The 16,328-nt window shown below is 43.0% G+C and overlaps 1 protein-coding gene across 14 annotated transcripts in view; it reads left to right on the top strand.

Annotated features, from left to right (window-relative positions):
- Nucleotides 1-886: 886 nt before the first annotated feature.
- Nucleotides 887-16,328, top strand: part of LOC121606970 (transducin-like enhancer protein 4) — a 31,715-nt gene continuing 16,273 nt past the window's right edge. For 11 of the 14 annotated variants that reach the window (XM_041937612.1, XM_041937611.1, XM_041937609.1 and 8 more), the window contains exons 1-5: nt 887-961; nt 1,325-1,422; nt 3,202-3,265; nt 3,414-3,458; nt 13,752-13,814. In XM_041937612.1, coding sequence (XP_041793546.1) covers nt 917-961; nt 1,325-1,422; nt 3,202-3,265; nt 3,414-3,458; nt 13,752-13,814 — 315 coding nt within the window. In that variant the 5' untranslated portion in view covers nt 887-916. The remainder of the gene's footprint in view (nt 962-1,324; nt 1,423-3,201; nt 3,266-3,413; nt 3,459-13,751; nt 13,815-16,328) is intronic. The other 3 variants (XM_041937605.1, XM_041937604.1, XM_041937602.1) reach the window with 2 other exon arrangements.

The raw sequence follows: 16,328 nt of genomic DNA, 5'->3' as shown, positions 1-16,328 counted from the left end.
CTGGAAGTCACCATAAAAAAATAACATAAATCAACAGATAGTTTCCAGATTAATCCCTGTGACATCTCCTAGTAGCAGACCGAGCCCCCACGTGGGGAGCCTGCATAAATCTCATCGTGCTCGCGGCGATTGGACAACATATCGATGATTGGCGGGAGACTGGAGCGCAGTGCGCGCACTTGCCCGTCGCCATTGGTTGTCTTTAATGGCCGCTCCTCTTTCAGACCACACATCATTGGCTTCGGGGGCTTCGCGGAGCAGCCGGGAAGTTGTAGTTCTTTACAGCAGACGCACATCTGTAGTGCTTATTATTGACTAATATGAATTAAACTACACGTCCCGACGTCATGGTACGGGCCCTTATAATTGTTGTGAATATGTAATTGCGCTCGTGCGACTGGTTGCTTCTAAATTTGGCTTCGCAGGGGCAGGCTGCTACAGTCGGTGAGGTGGTCGCTCCGCTGGTGCCGCGTGAGGATGTGAACATTAACGGAGGCTGTAGGAAATTAACCGATAAATGCGTGACGACGGGACGCCGTGGAGAAGCTCCGCCGCGGACACGCAGGGTCATGATGTGCCAGAAGTCGGTGCTTTGTAGGGAAAAATCAGAAAATAGTGGATTCGCTGTAAGGTCAGAGGGAGAATATTAAGCTCTGTGCGCACAGAAAAACGCATTGGAGATTTTGGAGAAGAGAGGCAACTCCTGCTTTTATTGTCACACTGAATGGACTTTTGAAATACTGTCTTAACAAGAATGACGGCCAAGCGCAGGTCCGAGGATGTTTGACCTCTTCACGGAACCTGCACATAGCCCGCAAACCGGCCACTGACTGAGCTTTTTACGCGCGGGGAAGCGACCTGTGCTCACACGTTTTGTTTTCGTGTTTATGTGGATGAACTTTGCAAGACGTTTTTAATGATTCGAGATCTGAGCAAGATGTACCCCCCGGCACGGCATCCGGTAAGTGGAGAAAAAACAGCAGCCAAGGCAGTGTTATGTCAAAACAGCGCAGATTAACAGCCGCGCGCCTGATGCGTAATCAGTTTAGATCAAGTTTCCGTGCCACCGCGCGCTCGCACGGACAATTGCGCTCATTGTCAAACTGCTGCAGCTGCATGTGCGACTCTGTGAGTGTGCGTGGGTTAACGTGTAAGGAGTCTGAGTGAAACCAAAAGGCCATCCCTATCACAGAGGCCTATTGTCATCTATACAGTCCTGTCTGTGTGTGTGAGTCTGAGTGTGTGTGCGTGTGTGTCGTGACACTGGACTTTGGTGGCTCAGTTCTTCCTCTCTCCCCCCACACGCTGTTTGGTTTGGGTTGAGGTCCCCCACCAGCCGGGACAGCCGTTAAAGTTCACTGTCACCGAGTCCTGCGACCGGATCAAGGAGGAGTTCCACTTCCTGCAAGCCCAGTATCACAGGTGAGAGTCTGGATGGCTGCATGGAAGCATCTGCTCATCAATAAGATGGTGACAAGAAAACACCAGTGAAACTTTCTGCATTTGGTTGCAGAGTGATTGTAAATTTAATGTGTGTTATTCTTGTTTCAGATTAGAGCCGCAAGGATTAATCGATTAATTACTCTAATGGGCATTTTTCACAATTTGTTAACATTATTCAGGTGAAAGTAAATGAAATAACGCAGAAAATAATCAATAGATTAATTCTCATAAATAATGAATAAATGTTAGTTGCAGCCTTAGTATAAACTGAAACCCCCACATTATGCGAGAAAAAGGGTCATTTCTGGGATGTTGACCTGCCTTGCAGCGATCATGAATCGTGCAGTATGACCAACACTTTCTGGGAAATGCATGACGCAATGACATGAAATACAAGACACACACACTGCTTTTTGTTTGGGATTTGATTGAGATGTCAAACGTTCTTAGTTTAAAGTAACATCCATCTGGAGATCCCATGAAAGGATTCTCCTCAGACCCTCCACACAGCTGCTGGTACATTTGTCTCAGGTCCATCTGTCACTGGCGACTAACCACAGGTAAACCCCATCAACCTTGGTATGCACGTCTCCCTCTGCAAGCTCAAGTGGTGTGAAATACTTTTTTACCCGACATGATGAAGTGTGAAATACATTGCTTGGGGGCCAGAACCATAAGCACGATACCAATGCATAATAATCGCGCTCCTCTGGCCACCTCGTAATTATTGCCCAATCACTTGGCGAGATGAACCAGCGGTCCAGTTTGCTGGCCAAACCTGGAGCTGAATGAGCTGAACCGAGGACAGCGTCTGCTGCATGTGTATCACTGCGGTCAAACTGCTGGAGACACTGATTTGGTTAAAAGGGGAAGCGAGGGTTGGCCAGATACACACGCTAATTATACATTGTGGTTTTCTTTCTGTTTTTATTCAGTTGAAAGCAAAACAGCACTTTCTTTGAGCTTCAAACGTTTGCAATTATCCAATCCCATGTCACATGTGATGTCATTTGAAATAGCTGAAAAAGCTTAGCCTAATAGCATCCTTCTTGTGTAAAAACCTGCATTTCCAGCCTTTTCTCTTCATTTGAAGGACTGCATACTTTCTGAGTAAATTGTCCAACTGAACGCTGTCAGAAATGCTTCGTCATCACGCCCAAATCACGGCTCCACGTTAAAGGCTGACATATTAAAGTTTTAATCTTCAGCTGTTTCTCTAATTTGCATCTTGCATCTCGCCGCTTTCCAGTAACAGACGTCATTTAAGAGTTAAGCTTTTGTGTAACCACGGTTGTAAAATGGATCCTCAGTATATGGTTGCTTTTTTGTTGACGGTGCAGTTTGGTCATCCACTCACACCGTAAGAATATATGATGAGGTTTGTGTGGTCGTCTATTGATCCATTAATTACTGCACAGTACCTGCTGAGTAAGTGTCTGCAGGGGAAACTGGTGTGATACAAACAACTGTTTTTTTCCTTTCTTTCTTGGTTGCTCTCAAATTTAGACATGCAAATGTAAAGTAAGAGGATGTAGTCACTAACACGTTTAGCCTTCTGCACAGTGAGAATTTCACCTTTTCGAAGTGTTTTCTGAATTTGTTTCATGCGTTAAAACATAATTTAAAGTCATAAATGATTTCGTTTTTGAATATTTTGAACGTGTGTGTGCGTGTGTGTGTGTGTGCGTGCACATGTGTGGGTTGCTGCGTCTCTGTTCATTACGTACATTAACATAACATTTTCCTTCTACCTCACAGTCTGAAATTGGAGTGTGAGAAACTGGCCAGCGAGAAAACTGAGATGCAGAGACACTATGTCATGGTGAGTCTCATTGATTACGTGTGTGTGTGTGTGTGTGTGTGTGTGTGTGTGTGTGTGTGTGCATGAATGCATTAGTACATTTTGGTGTGTGCAAAAAGAGGAACAGAGAAGACCTTTTTTGACCTTGCTTTGATCTTTGTTTTTTCAGTACTATGAAATGTCTTACGGGCTGAATATCGAGATGCACAAGCAGGTAGGAGACGCTCTTTTCACTCGAACGTTAAAAAGAAGGAGGACTGATTTAAGACACACTGAAGTGGGTGTCAGAGGGCTGCAGATGGCAAATAAACAACACGAGTTTTTGGTCTTAAATGGCTGTTGAATTCTACAATATTTGCTCCGGCCAGAGTCCTGTTAATTTGATTTATTTATCAGTAGCAGTGCTGCAAGGCCAGAAAGACCAAACAGCACTCAGATGAGGACGGATTTGAATTTCAAAACCGAAATATCTTGGGTTTCAAAATGTCCCACCATGTTTTTCTGGCGGTTTCTCGGTTCTCACAAAGTGTTGCTGATGCTAAGTTCTGCATGAATGCATAAGTTTTAATTGTTTTTACCTTCCTGTCATGACCTCTTCACCTTTCTTTGGTCAACAAGTTCCCTGCCAGTGACATTCTGCTGTTAGCTCTGGTTTGTGCCTGTCATGTATTACCATTATATTCCAGCTGCAGAGCTTAGTATTCTGATTTAATATCTATCCGGTGGTCTTTTAAGAATCCTAAAGGTCGTTTAACAATGCTTGCCGCTTTTCCTCCCCTCAGACTCCTCAGAGACAATTCTGAACGTCTAGATGAAAGAATATTCTCTTCATGCCTAATAAGCTTCGTCATGCAGCAAACTGCTCTGTTTCCTAATGCAAACAAAGATGGTAGCTGTAAGTGACACATCTCCTCGCTCAATTTGTACAACGTGAACCAGAATTATAAATCGTTTTATCCGTATTGGTACATATTGATGGGTTGTGTTTTTTTTTACATTGACAGACTGAACAATGTGTGAATATTTGACAAAAAGAGTAATTTCTGGCTGATTATATCAGGAAATACAGTCGCAACTTGAGAAAAGGGTTAAAAGTGCAACATGCAGAATACTTTTTTCATCCGGATGATTAGAAGAAGCTTTGAAGATTCTGGAAGTACAGCACAGCACAGCGGTAAGATTTATTAAACAACCGTATGCGTTTTTCAAAAGATCCCCTGGCAATTATTTTTAGGAAGATTGGAATGCTTAGCTGTGACTTGAATGTAATGATAAAGCGTGACAGGCACAAACTAGCATGGTTTAATCATCCGTGTGTGTGTGTATGTATGTATATATATATATATATATATATGTTAGATTGTATGATAGAAATGTGATATATTTACAGGGTAAAAGCGCAGCAGTTGTGTTGCCTGGTGAGGTTGAGCAGTAATTCCACGTGTGAATAATGATTTCATCAGTTTAATTGAACGAGAAAATGGGCTGAAAAATGACTCGAGTGAATGAGGATTTGGCCTTTAACGAGCCTTTACATTACTGCTGCCTTTTTTTTTCTTTTTTTTAGACGCGCAGGATCATTAGCATAAATGTCTGTGTTAACCACACATCAGCTGCCAGGCTAAATGGGCCACAGCTAACCAGCTACACGTTCATTTCCACAAAAATGGTGTGTGTAGTGTGTGTGTGTCTGTGTGAGTGAGTGTGAGTGGAAGTGATAAATGCTTGGCCTTTGTCTTGCTGTGTGTATGATTTCCTGTTTGTGTGTATCTATACCGTGTGTTTACTTTGCTATACGTGTATGTGTGTGTGTGCACATATATCTGTGTGTATGTGGTGTGGTGTCTGTATAACAGCCTGTATGTATACTGTACATGTTTACTTAGTGTGTGTGTGTTTGTTTGTGTGCACTTGTCTGTATGTTTGTTTAGTTTTGTGTGTACTATTTGTGCACATTGTGCGTATATGTTTGTGTGTGTGCTCGTATATTGTAGATGTTTACTTGGGGTGTGTGTTTTTTTTGTGTGTTGCCGTGTGTGAGTGTTGCACACAGATGCATCTTTTTTACTGGCACACTAATCAGACTTGTCTGATGAAATATGGGGTGTCTGCTATAAATCCTGCTGTCTGCTGGTGTGTGTGTGTGTTTGTGTGTGTGAGGGAGAGGGTGTTTATTGGGGAAAGGGAGAAAAAACAAGAAGAGGTAAAGTGTGGCCTGACTCTGTGTGGTGCCCAATGATTTCTGTCAGGAAACAGTTTGAGAGTGAATCCCTAATTTCCGCCCGTCGTCTGTGTGTGCATGCCTTGTGTGTGTGTGTGTGTGTGTGTGTGTGTGTGAGAGAGAGAGACTTTTGGAAGGAAATGATTTTGATGTGCAGGCTGTGTTTTGCAGCACTTGTGCACCAGCATGCATGGGCGTTAATGCGTGTCTTCCATCCACAGCATCAAATATGACGATACGACGTGTGTGGCTCGTTGAGTGGATGCCGAGATTGAGGAGAGGAGGGTGGTGGTGGTGGTGGTGATGTTTTCGGAGGGGCGGTGGGGGGTCAAGCCTCAGTCCCATTAAGGCAGTCGGCCTCCTCTACCAAGCGAATTGCTAATATTGCTTGTTTAGCATTTTCTGAGGGTAATAAGGCCATTGATTTTTGGCTCCGCTCTGTTTTATTTACACAGACGGGCTCTGGTGCCCTCGTTAAAGAGAAATTGACTCGTAGATGGAGGAGAGGACGGTCGGGGAGGCGGAGAGGGGGGAGGGGGGAGGAGGGCACCAGGGGTGTAGAGCACAGGACTGAGCTGCGAGAGGACAGCTAATCAATTGCAAATTAGTGAGGCTGAAAGAGAAATAAAGCAAGCGAAGGATGGGGAGAAAAAGGGAAGGAGGAGGGAGGAGAATGTGGTGAAAGGAGGAAGTAACAAGACATTTTGATACTGAAGACTGGCAGCGTTTCCAGCGAGCTCTGACAACTCATTTGACTGCAGCCGATAGGGAGCCATTTGTTTCATTTCCAGGAATTTGGTCACGTAGTGTTTTAACCGGCGCTTTAATATATGGACTACCTGCTAGAAAATGTTTTTAGAACAAGATTAAAAGCACATTGGAACCTTTAAACGACAGTAAATACGATTTAAAATGACAGACATGTAGTGAAAAATGTAAAACATACAGCATTTTAATCGACTTCAGATTGAAGTTTTACTTTAAATGTCATTTCTGTAACAGGAGTGTAAAAATGGCGACAGGATGGATAAAACTGTGACAGTGGCAGCATGTTTTGGTGGTTCTCCTGGGGGTTACAAAATTAATGCTGATGGATGTAAAAACATTTTTGGGAAAATACGCTCACACTTTTTTGCTGCTGCTGTGAGGTCAATATGTCGCTCATGTAAATATAAGTCTGCAGCCAGTTAGCTTAGCTTAGCATAAAGCCTAGCCTGGCTCTTTCCAAAGGTAGCAAAATCTGCCTATCAGGACATCTAAAGCTCGCAGTTAACAGTGAATTAACAGTTTTTGTGTTGTTAATCTGTTCAGAAACACAGATGTAAGACTGTTTCGTGGCCAGGTGCAGTGATTTCCTGGAGCCCCTGCTGGTTGCCTTTTCACCTCTTCTTTTAATCTTTTTTTTATTTATTGTAAATGATTGTGTAATTTTAAAGTAATTCCCAAAATGCATCTGTTTAATAGGCCTGGTGCTGGGGGCCAGTTTCACAAAGGCAATTTACAAGTATTTCTTATACACAGATCACAAATGGAAGCAATGCCAGGTCTGACTGTTGCTCACAAAGTGCAGATAGTATGGTGTTTGTTCTGATTACTAACAGGAGAGAAAACGATGTTGAGTCACAAACTGTAGCATCCAAGTTGTAAGTTTGCTAAAACGGGCCGCCGGTTATGACTTAGAGACATAATAAGTGTGCCATACAAAGATATTGCTTCACTTTCTTTGGCAGCTAAAAAGAAACCACTGACATATTTATTTGTCATTTCTTATATTTGAACATTTCAAAACTGAATGTGCTCTTAGAGTCAATCAAGACAGTGCATTACCACGGCTAACTCTGTGTGGAGGAAGAGGAGAAAGTTTATTTTAAACTTTAATAAGGTGCAAAAAATACTCAAGAGCTGCATTATATTAAGATAAACAACTTTACACTAAGCACATTTTTTACTTAAAGTTGTTTGCAGCCTGTCTGTATAGCACCCTTTGTTTTTCCTCTCTGTCCCTCCCTACCCATCTAGCTGTCTTCTCACACACCCACTCGCACACACATACAGTCACCAGGGAATACAGCCTTTATATGGTGGGGTCCATTAGGTGTATTAGCTGGTGGTGAAAAGTGGTGCTGATGTGGTGCTTACAAAGCTCCACAGGGGAGATGGACATTTGATCTTCTATCTGACCCAGTCTGACTCCGGGGCTCCTGCCTGATCTAATTTCTTTGTTGTTAGGACGTAGAGTGGGAGTATTTCAGCAGGTTTTTTTTCTTCATTCTTTTAGGCAACATCAGCGGTGATAAGTGGTTTTTGCAGGGATGTTTTTGTGCTACGCAAGCTCGCCATCGTGTTTTAACAAAGACAGCAGTGTAATCCAAGTAGGTGCTCTCAGGTAAATGATGGAAGCATATTCACATTGTGCAGGAGCCCTTTTTCAGACGCATGTCAAAGCTGGTCAAAGTCAACGGCTCTGGAAGATCACACCATTTCTTGCATGTTGTTGATCTGATCAGGAAGAGAGAAAAGTTTGATGTCGTACAGTCACTGCTCACCGATTTTTCTCTCTTTTAACTGGAGGAACATTCCTCCAGCGACTCACACTGAGGGTCACAGATAAATTCAGCACACATGATCTCACCTCTGAGGTTACTGGGCTTTATGTGACCACGGAGTCCTCTAATCTCGCAATAAGCTCCATGGATCGACCTGGTTTGGGTCCTAACCTTAGAGGCCTCTCTGGCCAGTTGTTTCTTGTTGTTTATTCACTGTCAAGACGGTGACAGGTCCAGGTCGAAGTCCAGGCCTGCTCGCTGCAGAAACAAATTCTCCAGGTTTGCACAGACCACAGGAGACTTTTCAGGAAAAAAAGGAACCCTGCTTTCATGCTTTGGTCTCTGCGGTGGGAACAGACACATTGGCCAAACAGGCTGACATCCCTGCACTCTGGCCGACAGTCACGATTGTCTTCCATTGATGTAAAATGTCACCTGAAATTGGTTGTGTTGCCTCGTGGAAAAGCATCTCCATTTCCTTTTCTGCTCCACTGCTTTTGTTTCCTTTTCTGCGCCAACATCTCAGGGTCACCTCTTCAAAATGAATCGATCGGAGGTTCAGGTTGTAGAGTCGTTAGAGGACATCTGTATCTTTACAACTCATCTAGTAGCTTTAGAATACTTATTTAATTTTACGCAACTGTGTATAAAATAAAAGCAGTGCTGTTTGAAAGGGCTATATTAATGGTTTTGCATGCAGGACTTTGCTGTTGAACCTGTTGAATATATTTGCCCACACAGTGTCAGGAAGTGGTAAAGAATCCAAAGATGATTAGTTTAATATGACTAAGAAAACCAGCAAATATTCAAATTGGTGACATTGTTTCCCTTCATAATTAATTATTATTAAGTAGTTGCCAATTGACTTCCTGTGGAACAACTAATGTATTAATTGAGTTTTATCATTGTTGTGTGTTTCAGTTTGAGTGCAAATTAATTTGAACACTGCTTTGCCACACAATAAAAAAGAAAGAATTAATGCAAACCGGCAAACGGCAGAGAAAATACAGCCAAATCTTAAACTGTACAGAACACATTTAAAAATGGTCTGCAAAAATGTAAAGCTGGATCTGCTGCGCCACGATGGCCTAATGGTTTAAGGTGCTGACTGTGTAATTGCAGCATCCACAGTTTGGACATTCCCCTCTCTCTGCTCATTTCCTGTCAGCTCTCTGTCTTCTGTCTAATAGTCTTTTAAAATGCTCCCAAAATACTTAAAAATCAATAATAACGCTTATTGAGCTGAAACTCGCAAGAAACACCATCGCTGGCATGACCTGTGGTATGTTTTTGTCCAGTTTTGGGAGCTTGATAGATGATCTGATTTTGCAGGTGCTTGGCACCTCACACCGCCTGATCCTCACCACTGCTGCAGACTCATAGAAGTTATAGGATCACCAACTCATTTCCCAGCTGCAGAACACTGAGCGGCCTGCTTTGCCCACACCTAACACTAAGGTGCCCTTAAGCAAGACACTTGAACCCCAACCAACTTACGCGGTAGAGTTTTTCAGAGGCTAATATGTGCCGGGCAGCTCCCCGGTGTGTGTGAATGTAAAGCAGAGCCCAGCTGAAAAAGGGCATGTGTGCACAGCAAGTCTTCCCTGGATAAACGTTAAATATAAAATGAAAATGTCAGTGTTTTAGGTTGTCTGTGGGAGTGTGAGCAGCTGCAGCACTGTGTTAATCACAGGTAAGTTGAGCAGCAACCCACCCTCGAGTTCCCCATCTGCTTGACTCTAAATGGCTCCCCAACTCGGCTGATAGTTGGCGCGCAGACACGCTGAAAGAAAATATTAAATCCGAGCTCCGCATTCATGGCCTCTGAAGTCTTGTCTTAAAAGCTCGGCACAACACTCAGGACTATTCAATAAAAACACATCATGAGGAAGAATGAGACCCCTCGGATGTCAGAGATGTTTAATAGAATTTTCTGACATCGTGAGGGAGATAAGTGAATAATAGCATGAACACTGAATGAGGCAACATGCTCAGGGGAACCTCTCGAGTACTGTGGGAATGACTGCAAATGTCTGAAGAGTAAATAAGGCTCATCTCGAAGTCACGCTTCTGCCCTTCTGCTTTGTTTTCCGTCTCTCTGTTGTCTGGCTGAGCACATTTCTGGACAACATGGCTGCCTTTTCTAGCTTCACGCCTGTTCTGTAGCCTCCACTCTTCGCTGGCAAGACCTTCACCTGAGCTGGTGCTGCCTCTGTGGCAGAACACACACCGTCTGCACCAGTGAAGATAAAGCCAGCACAGACACAATATACTTTATTTAGACATGATAAACTTTATTTATATACCAGTGTTTTTTAATAATGTTTGTTTTGCATTTAGCGTAAACTCAGCAGTAAAGTTATTGCTGACTGATGTCAGATCCTCTTGACTTCTGGTACTTGCAATGTTCTGTCTGGATTCTGGTGTCTGGATCTCAAGAGTTGAGCTGAAATGATTATTTGATTAATCAATAAGTCAACTGATTGAAACAGACTCCGTGCACCAGCCTCTCAAACGTGAGGATTTGCTACTTTTTTTGTTTTATGTGACAAAACTCTAAATTCTGTGACGTCCGCCTCCAGATGATCCTGCTGGCTGGCCGCGGCTGAGGACGTGGCTTCTTTTATGCCAACATCTGTGGCTGCAGTGCTGTCAGCGTCATGGAAGTTAGTTGTAAAATCAGAGCCACAGGATCTTCTGCGCTTGCAGGTCACGTGACGTCTCTCGAGGAAAGACTCTCCGTTATATAGTTGGACATATTCAGTCTCACAAATAAAGACAGTGATGTGGATCCCCGTGCGTCATTTAGTGTGTGCGTTTTAGTGTTCGCGTCTTTGTCTTTTGTCTGCGTTTGGATTGGAGTTGCACTACGAGCGCTCCCTTTGGGACGGCGGATCAGGCAATTTCCTGTTCAAAAAGAACTCCTACCTGATGTGGAGAGAGAGAGACAGGGTTGTATAATCTTTAAAAGCCAGCCCTTGGGTTCAGTAAAAACATCTGATGAATACAGAGAAGGCTGTGCAGGTGTGTGTCTGCTTGCGTCTGTGTTTATGTGTTTATCCTGCTGCATTGTTGCTTGTGCTTCTGTCTGAAGGGTTTGTATCAGTCTAGGTTTGCTCCCATGGCCTCTGGGGGCTTCTGTTACCACTGATACCAGAGGAAAGTTCACCCCTGTCAAGGTTATGTACAAACAAACAAGCCCTCGACAAGGTTAGAGGTGGAGCTTCTTCGGCATTTGTGCTGGACTTGGAGGAATTAGTCAGTCCTTGATGGCTTTTTCAGTAGCTGGCTCTTTAATTTAGCTGATTAAGTCGACAACAACCTGACATGTTTTCCCTCAGCTGCCTGTTCATGAGGACCCCTCTCTCTGTGCTCCTCCACATTCTCAAGAGGGCTAAATCCTGGGTTTATATTCTCAAATCATCCGTTAGGCTGATGTTGATTGATGTTGAGAGAGTGCAGCGGTAGAATAACTGTCCAGAGATGCTAAAGAATAAGTGGTGTAGCCTGACAGATACTGGATTTTTCAGGCTCATGCGGATTTTGACATTTGTCAGTTAAAAAAATCAGATGACAACATATTGGGCCAAAGTGATAAAAAAAAGATCCATACTGGCTGGTACACTTTACAGTACGATGGTGACACTGTTTCCAAATTCACTCAAACCTAGTTTTATGTCTGTAATTTCTTGATATTTGATGGCAAACGTACACTGATCTCGATATATATGCAGTAAGTTGACATCAACGTAGTGGTGTAGTCATTGCAAGTGGGTCGTGAAGGTATCACGGAAATGGTTTTAAAATGCCTTGGCGTCACCTTTTAAGCCACTGGGTACCCTTTTAGTGTCATTTTTCAATGTACAGGGCTCCGTGATCAAGTTAGCAATAATAGATTTTCAACTGGTTCATCTGGTTTGATTTTCAAAATAAAGCTTGCTGAGTTCGGTAATAAACATGTGGTTGATGTTGTGAAAGGGTTGCACTTTGGTTAGGTTTAAGCATCAAAAGTACTTGGTTAGGTTTAGGAAAACATCATGTCTCCTCCATCCAACACCCAACCCTCCTCCAAATGTGGACTTTTCTCGCTTTTTATACTACGTCATTTGATGTACTGGGAGTGAGAATGGGCTGTCGATATATTCTCTACCATGCAGTAATACAATGACATTGTGTTTTATTATTCTTATCTTATTCATGTGCAATTCAAAAATTTCCACTGTGAAGCTGAGCCATTCTTTACAAGGCAATATTATTTTTTATACCCTTTTCTATATAATGTACATATATATAGTTGATTTTATTTTGTATTCTTTGTATTGTCTATTTGTTCATTTTCTACCTCCCCTTTTTATTCTTGCTATCTGCAACAAGTGAATTTCCCCAGCGTGGGATCAGTAAAGTTTTATCTTATGTCTTATCTTACATGAGTCAGTCTGACTACCCTGCATGTCGAAAATTATCCTAAAGGGCACCAAGTGCATTAAGACTAACCAAGCGTCCATATGTGACGAGTTGGGAGTGAGAACGGGTTCGCAAGTTTGTCGGGTTGAATTGTGGGTAATGTAGACGACAGGTTTTGACAAGGAAGACGACAGTGTGGAATAAAAAAGACGATATCTCTCTGTGTGTAAAACAACCTCACTGTTTTCTGTTTCTGGCTCTTGCTGGACAGACTGATGGTTACTTTTCTTCCATTATTCTTTCATGAATGGTCGAGACAGCAGGGTGATGGACAGAGACACAGTCAGTCTATGGCATCCTGGCAGAAACGCCACTGAACATGAGATGATATTTATAGCCTGCAGCAGTTAGCGTCATCACTTTTGCTTGTAATATGTAAGAAGGAACTATGAGAACAAGCACATGTTTGATGTATGTCACTGTAAATGTGTGTGTAAACACACGTGTGTGATTATGTGTGTGGGCGGCATATTGACAGGAACATCCTTGGGGACTTAATCACAATCAATATCGCCTTTAACTACGTATGTAACCACATGCTTTCTTGTTCAAGTGTAAACGCTTCATGAGAATTAAGAGCATGATTACATCCACACATCCACATCTGCCTCTTCAGTCAGACTTCTCGCCTGATGCAATCTGCTTCACAATGATCACTTAATGATAGCGTTTCAGAGGGCGCTTGCCGTGTGAGGTTCGCTTTTGCTGTTTTGGTGACATCGGTGCTAAGCGCTCATTTTGCTGCACTTTCCAGACTCCACCTTTAAATCACACAGTGTGGGTGGTACTTTGATGTCCTTTATTTTTTTGCATCTTGCTGTAGATGAAGTTTGAATTTCTGATGCATTGCTGCTCATTTTGGCCTCCAAGTTCTTTTTTTTTTAATTAAAATGTGTAACTTAAAGGGGCCTTGTGGACAACCCAGCATTGTTTACATCCGTGTTTTCCTGCTTGCAATCATCTTCTTCGCTGTCTTTGCTGGAGCGTTGCAGCATACCATATTAAGTGCCTTATACTGTATGTCAAATACCTGACTTCCTGTGAGTCAAAAGAAAAATCAGACCTGGTGTTTCTAACCGAAAATGTAACGGATTATCTTTTTTTCAGGTGAAGTGGTCGGTATATGAAAATAATGTGGGCTATTACTTGAATTTAACGCACATTAAAGTGACTTGGTGTGAGCATTTGTAGGTTGTGCGAAGAGGACGGCGCCTTCTTGTCTGTTGGTGAATGTGAAGCTGATTGTGTGTCCTGCGCCCACCCCTCTGTCTTGCAGGCGGAGATCGTCAAACGGCTGAACGCAATCTGCGCCCAAGTCATCCCCTTCCTCTCTCAAGAGGTAAGACTCAAAAATGCCTGTCAGTGTGAGTTAAGACAGAGGTGGGTGAGCGAGAGAGAGAGAGGTGGGGAGAGAGGATGCATGTGTGTGTGTGTGTGGTGGATTGTGAGGCAAAACAGACATTTATGTACACACACATGCATGCATACTGTCATGTACACACACACACACACGCACACACACAGATTATCCTGGGCTAATCCCCGAGCTCGGGATAGGAAGATATGCTCTGAACTTATTAAATGTCTCCCACCAATATATGGAGGAGCCAGCGGCTGTGTGTGTGTGTGCGCGCGTGTGAGAAAATTCTTTTGTTTGAGTTTATTTTGCGTATGTGTGTTTATATATTTGTCCACCTGCATACACATGAAATACACTGTAAATGTGTGCACATACAGTAGTGGGTGTGAGAAGTGTGTTTTGTACAGTATGTTTATTATGGATCTTTAGAGGTGTGCGCGTGTGTGTTTAGTTGTTAAATCCTTCCTCTGGAGGAGTTGAAAGTGTGTGCGTGTGTGTGTGTGTGTGTGTGTGTGTGTGTGTGCGTTGAGGGGTGGGAACAGCAGGAAGGAGTGAGTGTGGACTCCAAAGCTCTTCTCCAGATTAGCCATGGATTAGGAGGGTTTAGGGTGGATTAGGAATAATGGCATTAGACTGTGGTGCTGCTACACAGCCCTGAGGCCCGCAGAGAGGGGAGGCAGGGAGAGGAAACGGCTTTCACCGCTTTGTTTTGATGCACAGCCGCGTTTGCTGGCTGTACATATGAAACGTAACACAATCATATTATCGCTGTGCGGCAAAGCACATCGACTGTGTACGGGTGTGTTTGTGAGAGCTCTTTGCTTTTTATTTTTATTTCTGTCCGATATTGTTCCTTCCCGTGGTTTGGAAATGTCTTTGACAGCAGCATTTTTGTCATTAATAGGATGATGTATCAGTCAACCTACTGTATTGAGCAATAATTGTCAGAGATATTTTACCCATATGAGGACCAATATCAGAATTACGCCTAATACATGTGCATTAATAGACTGTAGTCTCCTCATCGAGTATCAAAAACCAACTAAAAGTTGGCATGAGTCCTGGGTTTATATTACTTACTTTTCTTCAAATGTTGGTGGTTTATATTGATATTTGTCACTGTTGTGCTCAGGAGGCAGTGGAATTGAATAAACTTTGAATATAAAGTAGACTGATGGACTTTTGGCCATTTTCTCAAAATATGACAGTTACTAGCCAATTATTTAACAATGAAAATTTTACTTGGTGTGAATTCCTTAAAGTTTTTTTTTTAAGTATTTCAGGGAGCTTTTGACGCTAACAGTGCTGTTTTCGATTGAAACAGTGTGAAAACGTGGCAGTCGGTGCTCTCCGCTGAAGCTTTCAATGATCCTTTCCGCTGTTTTCTACGTTTGAGTTGAAGTAATTTGTGCTGTTGGAGACAATTAGAAACTGTGCTTTGATAAATCTGCGCAGCTAACAAGCAAAGCGGCATTTTAAATGTCGTGTCAAGTATCATGGCACAGTGTAACAGGTTGGCTCTAACGGCAGTGTGACGATCTGGCTGAGATGACAAAGTAAATTGTTGGTTATTGAACCCCCAGTGTCCATCCCAGCTCTGTAATTATCAGAATTATTGATAATAATGGTGTAAAAGCTATTTGCCAGCGTTCATCAGACGGCTGGATCTTTTCATGTGTGTGAGTCACGTTCGGGCAGGTTAGACTCAGTCTGCAGAGGTGTCGCTGAACTCGATGGCCAGGTTCATTTCCACACCAGATAAACTCTTTCATCTCTGCCCTACTTTGATGTTTTGCGCTCCTGGATGAATCTCGCTGCTCTCTCTCACCGTCTGGATCTGTCTTTCTCGCTCTGTACCCTTTGGATGACTTTGCCCTCTTGGCTGTCTGTCTCTCTGGGTGTCTGTCTCTTTCTCTCCACAAATGTGTCTGGTTCTCTGTGTTGGAGCTTTTGCAGCTGCACCATTTTTGAGATGTGTGGGCCGACGACAGAGTTACAGAGAATTTACGGTTATGGCTGTTGTGCAGGATCTCTTGCACACTGGGTTTCTCCATATTGTAGGTGTTTATATCAGGATGTTTGGCCACTTATACTACAGTATATCTCGAACCCATTAGCAAACACGGATCTTCCACTGCCCCCCTTGGACCTCCACCTATTTTGGTTTTCAAATTTTGCCCCCCCCAAAGAAGAAATTAACTGGCCTGTGCAGCTTACACTTGACCAACTACATCGCCCCGATTTAGCTGCTCGTTTTTTCTCTCCAGTGAGTTTTAGTGAACGCATCGTTGAGCGTCTAACTGTGAGGAGGGTTTTAATAACGCCGAGGATGCTTTTTTGTCCAGAAGTGAAAGAGGAAAAGCACATCACGTTCAAGGTGTGGTAAGACGCTGCTGCTCACTCTGTTAGTGCACATTTATGTCTGGTTTAATGAGGCAGTTTGTCAGGTTTTGTGATCTGAAAAACTTTCAGACGTGTGTATTTGCTGATTGA

Source organism: Chelmon rostratus, chromosome 5 (assembly GCF_017976325.1).
Source record: "Chelmon rostratus isolate fCheRos1 chromosome 5, fCheRos1.pri, whole genome shotgun sequence".
Lineage (NCBI taxonomy): Eukaryota > Metazoa > Chordata > Actinopteri > Chaetodontiformes > Chaetodontidae > Chelmon > Chelmon rostratus.
Note: the sequence above shows the minus strand (reverse complement) of the source record. Positions and strands in the feature narration are given on the sequence as shown.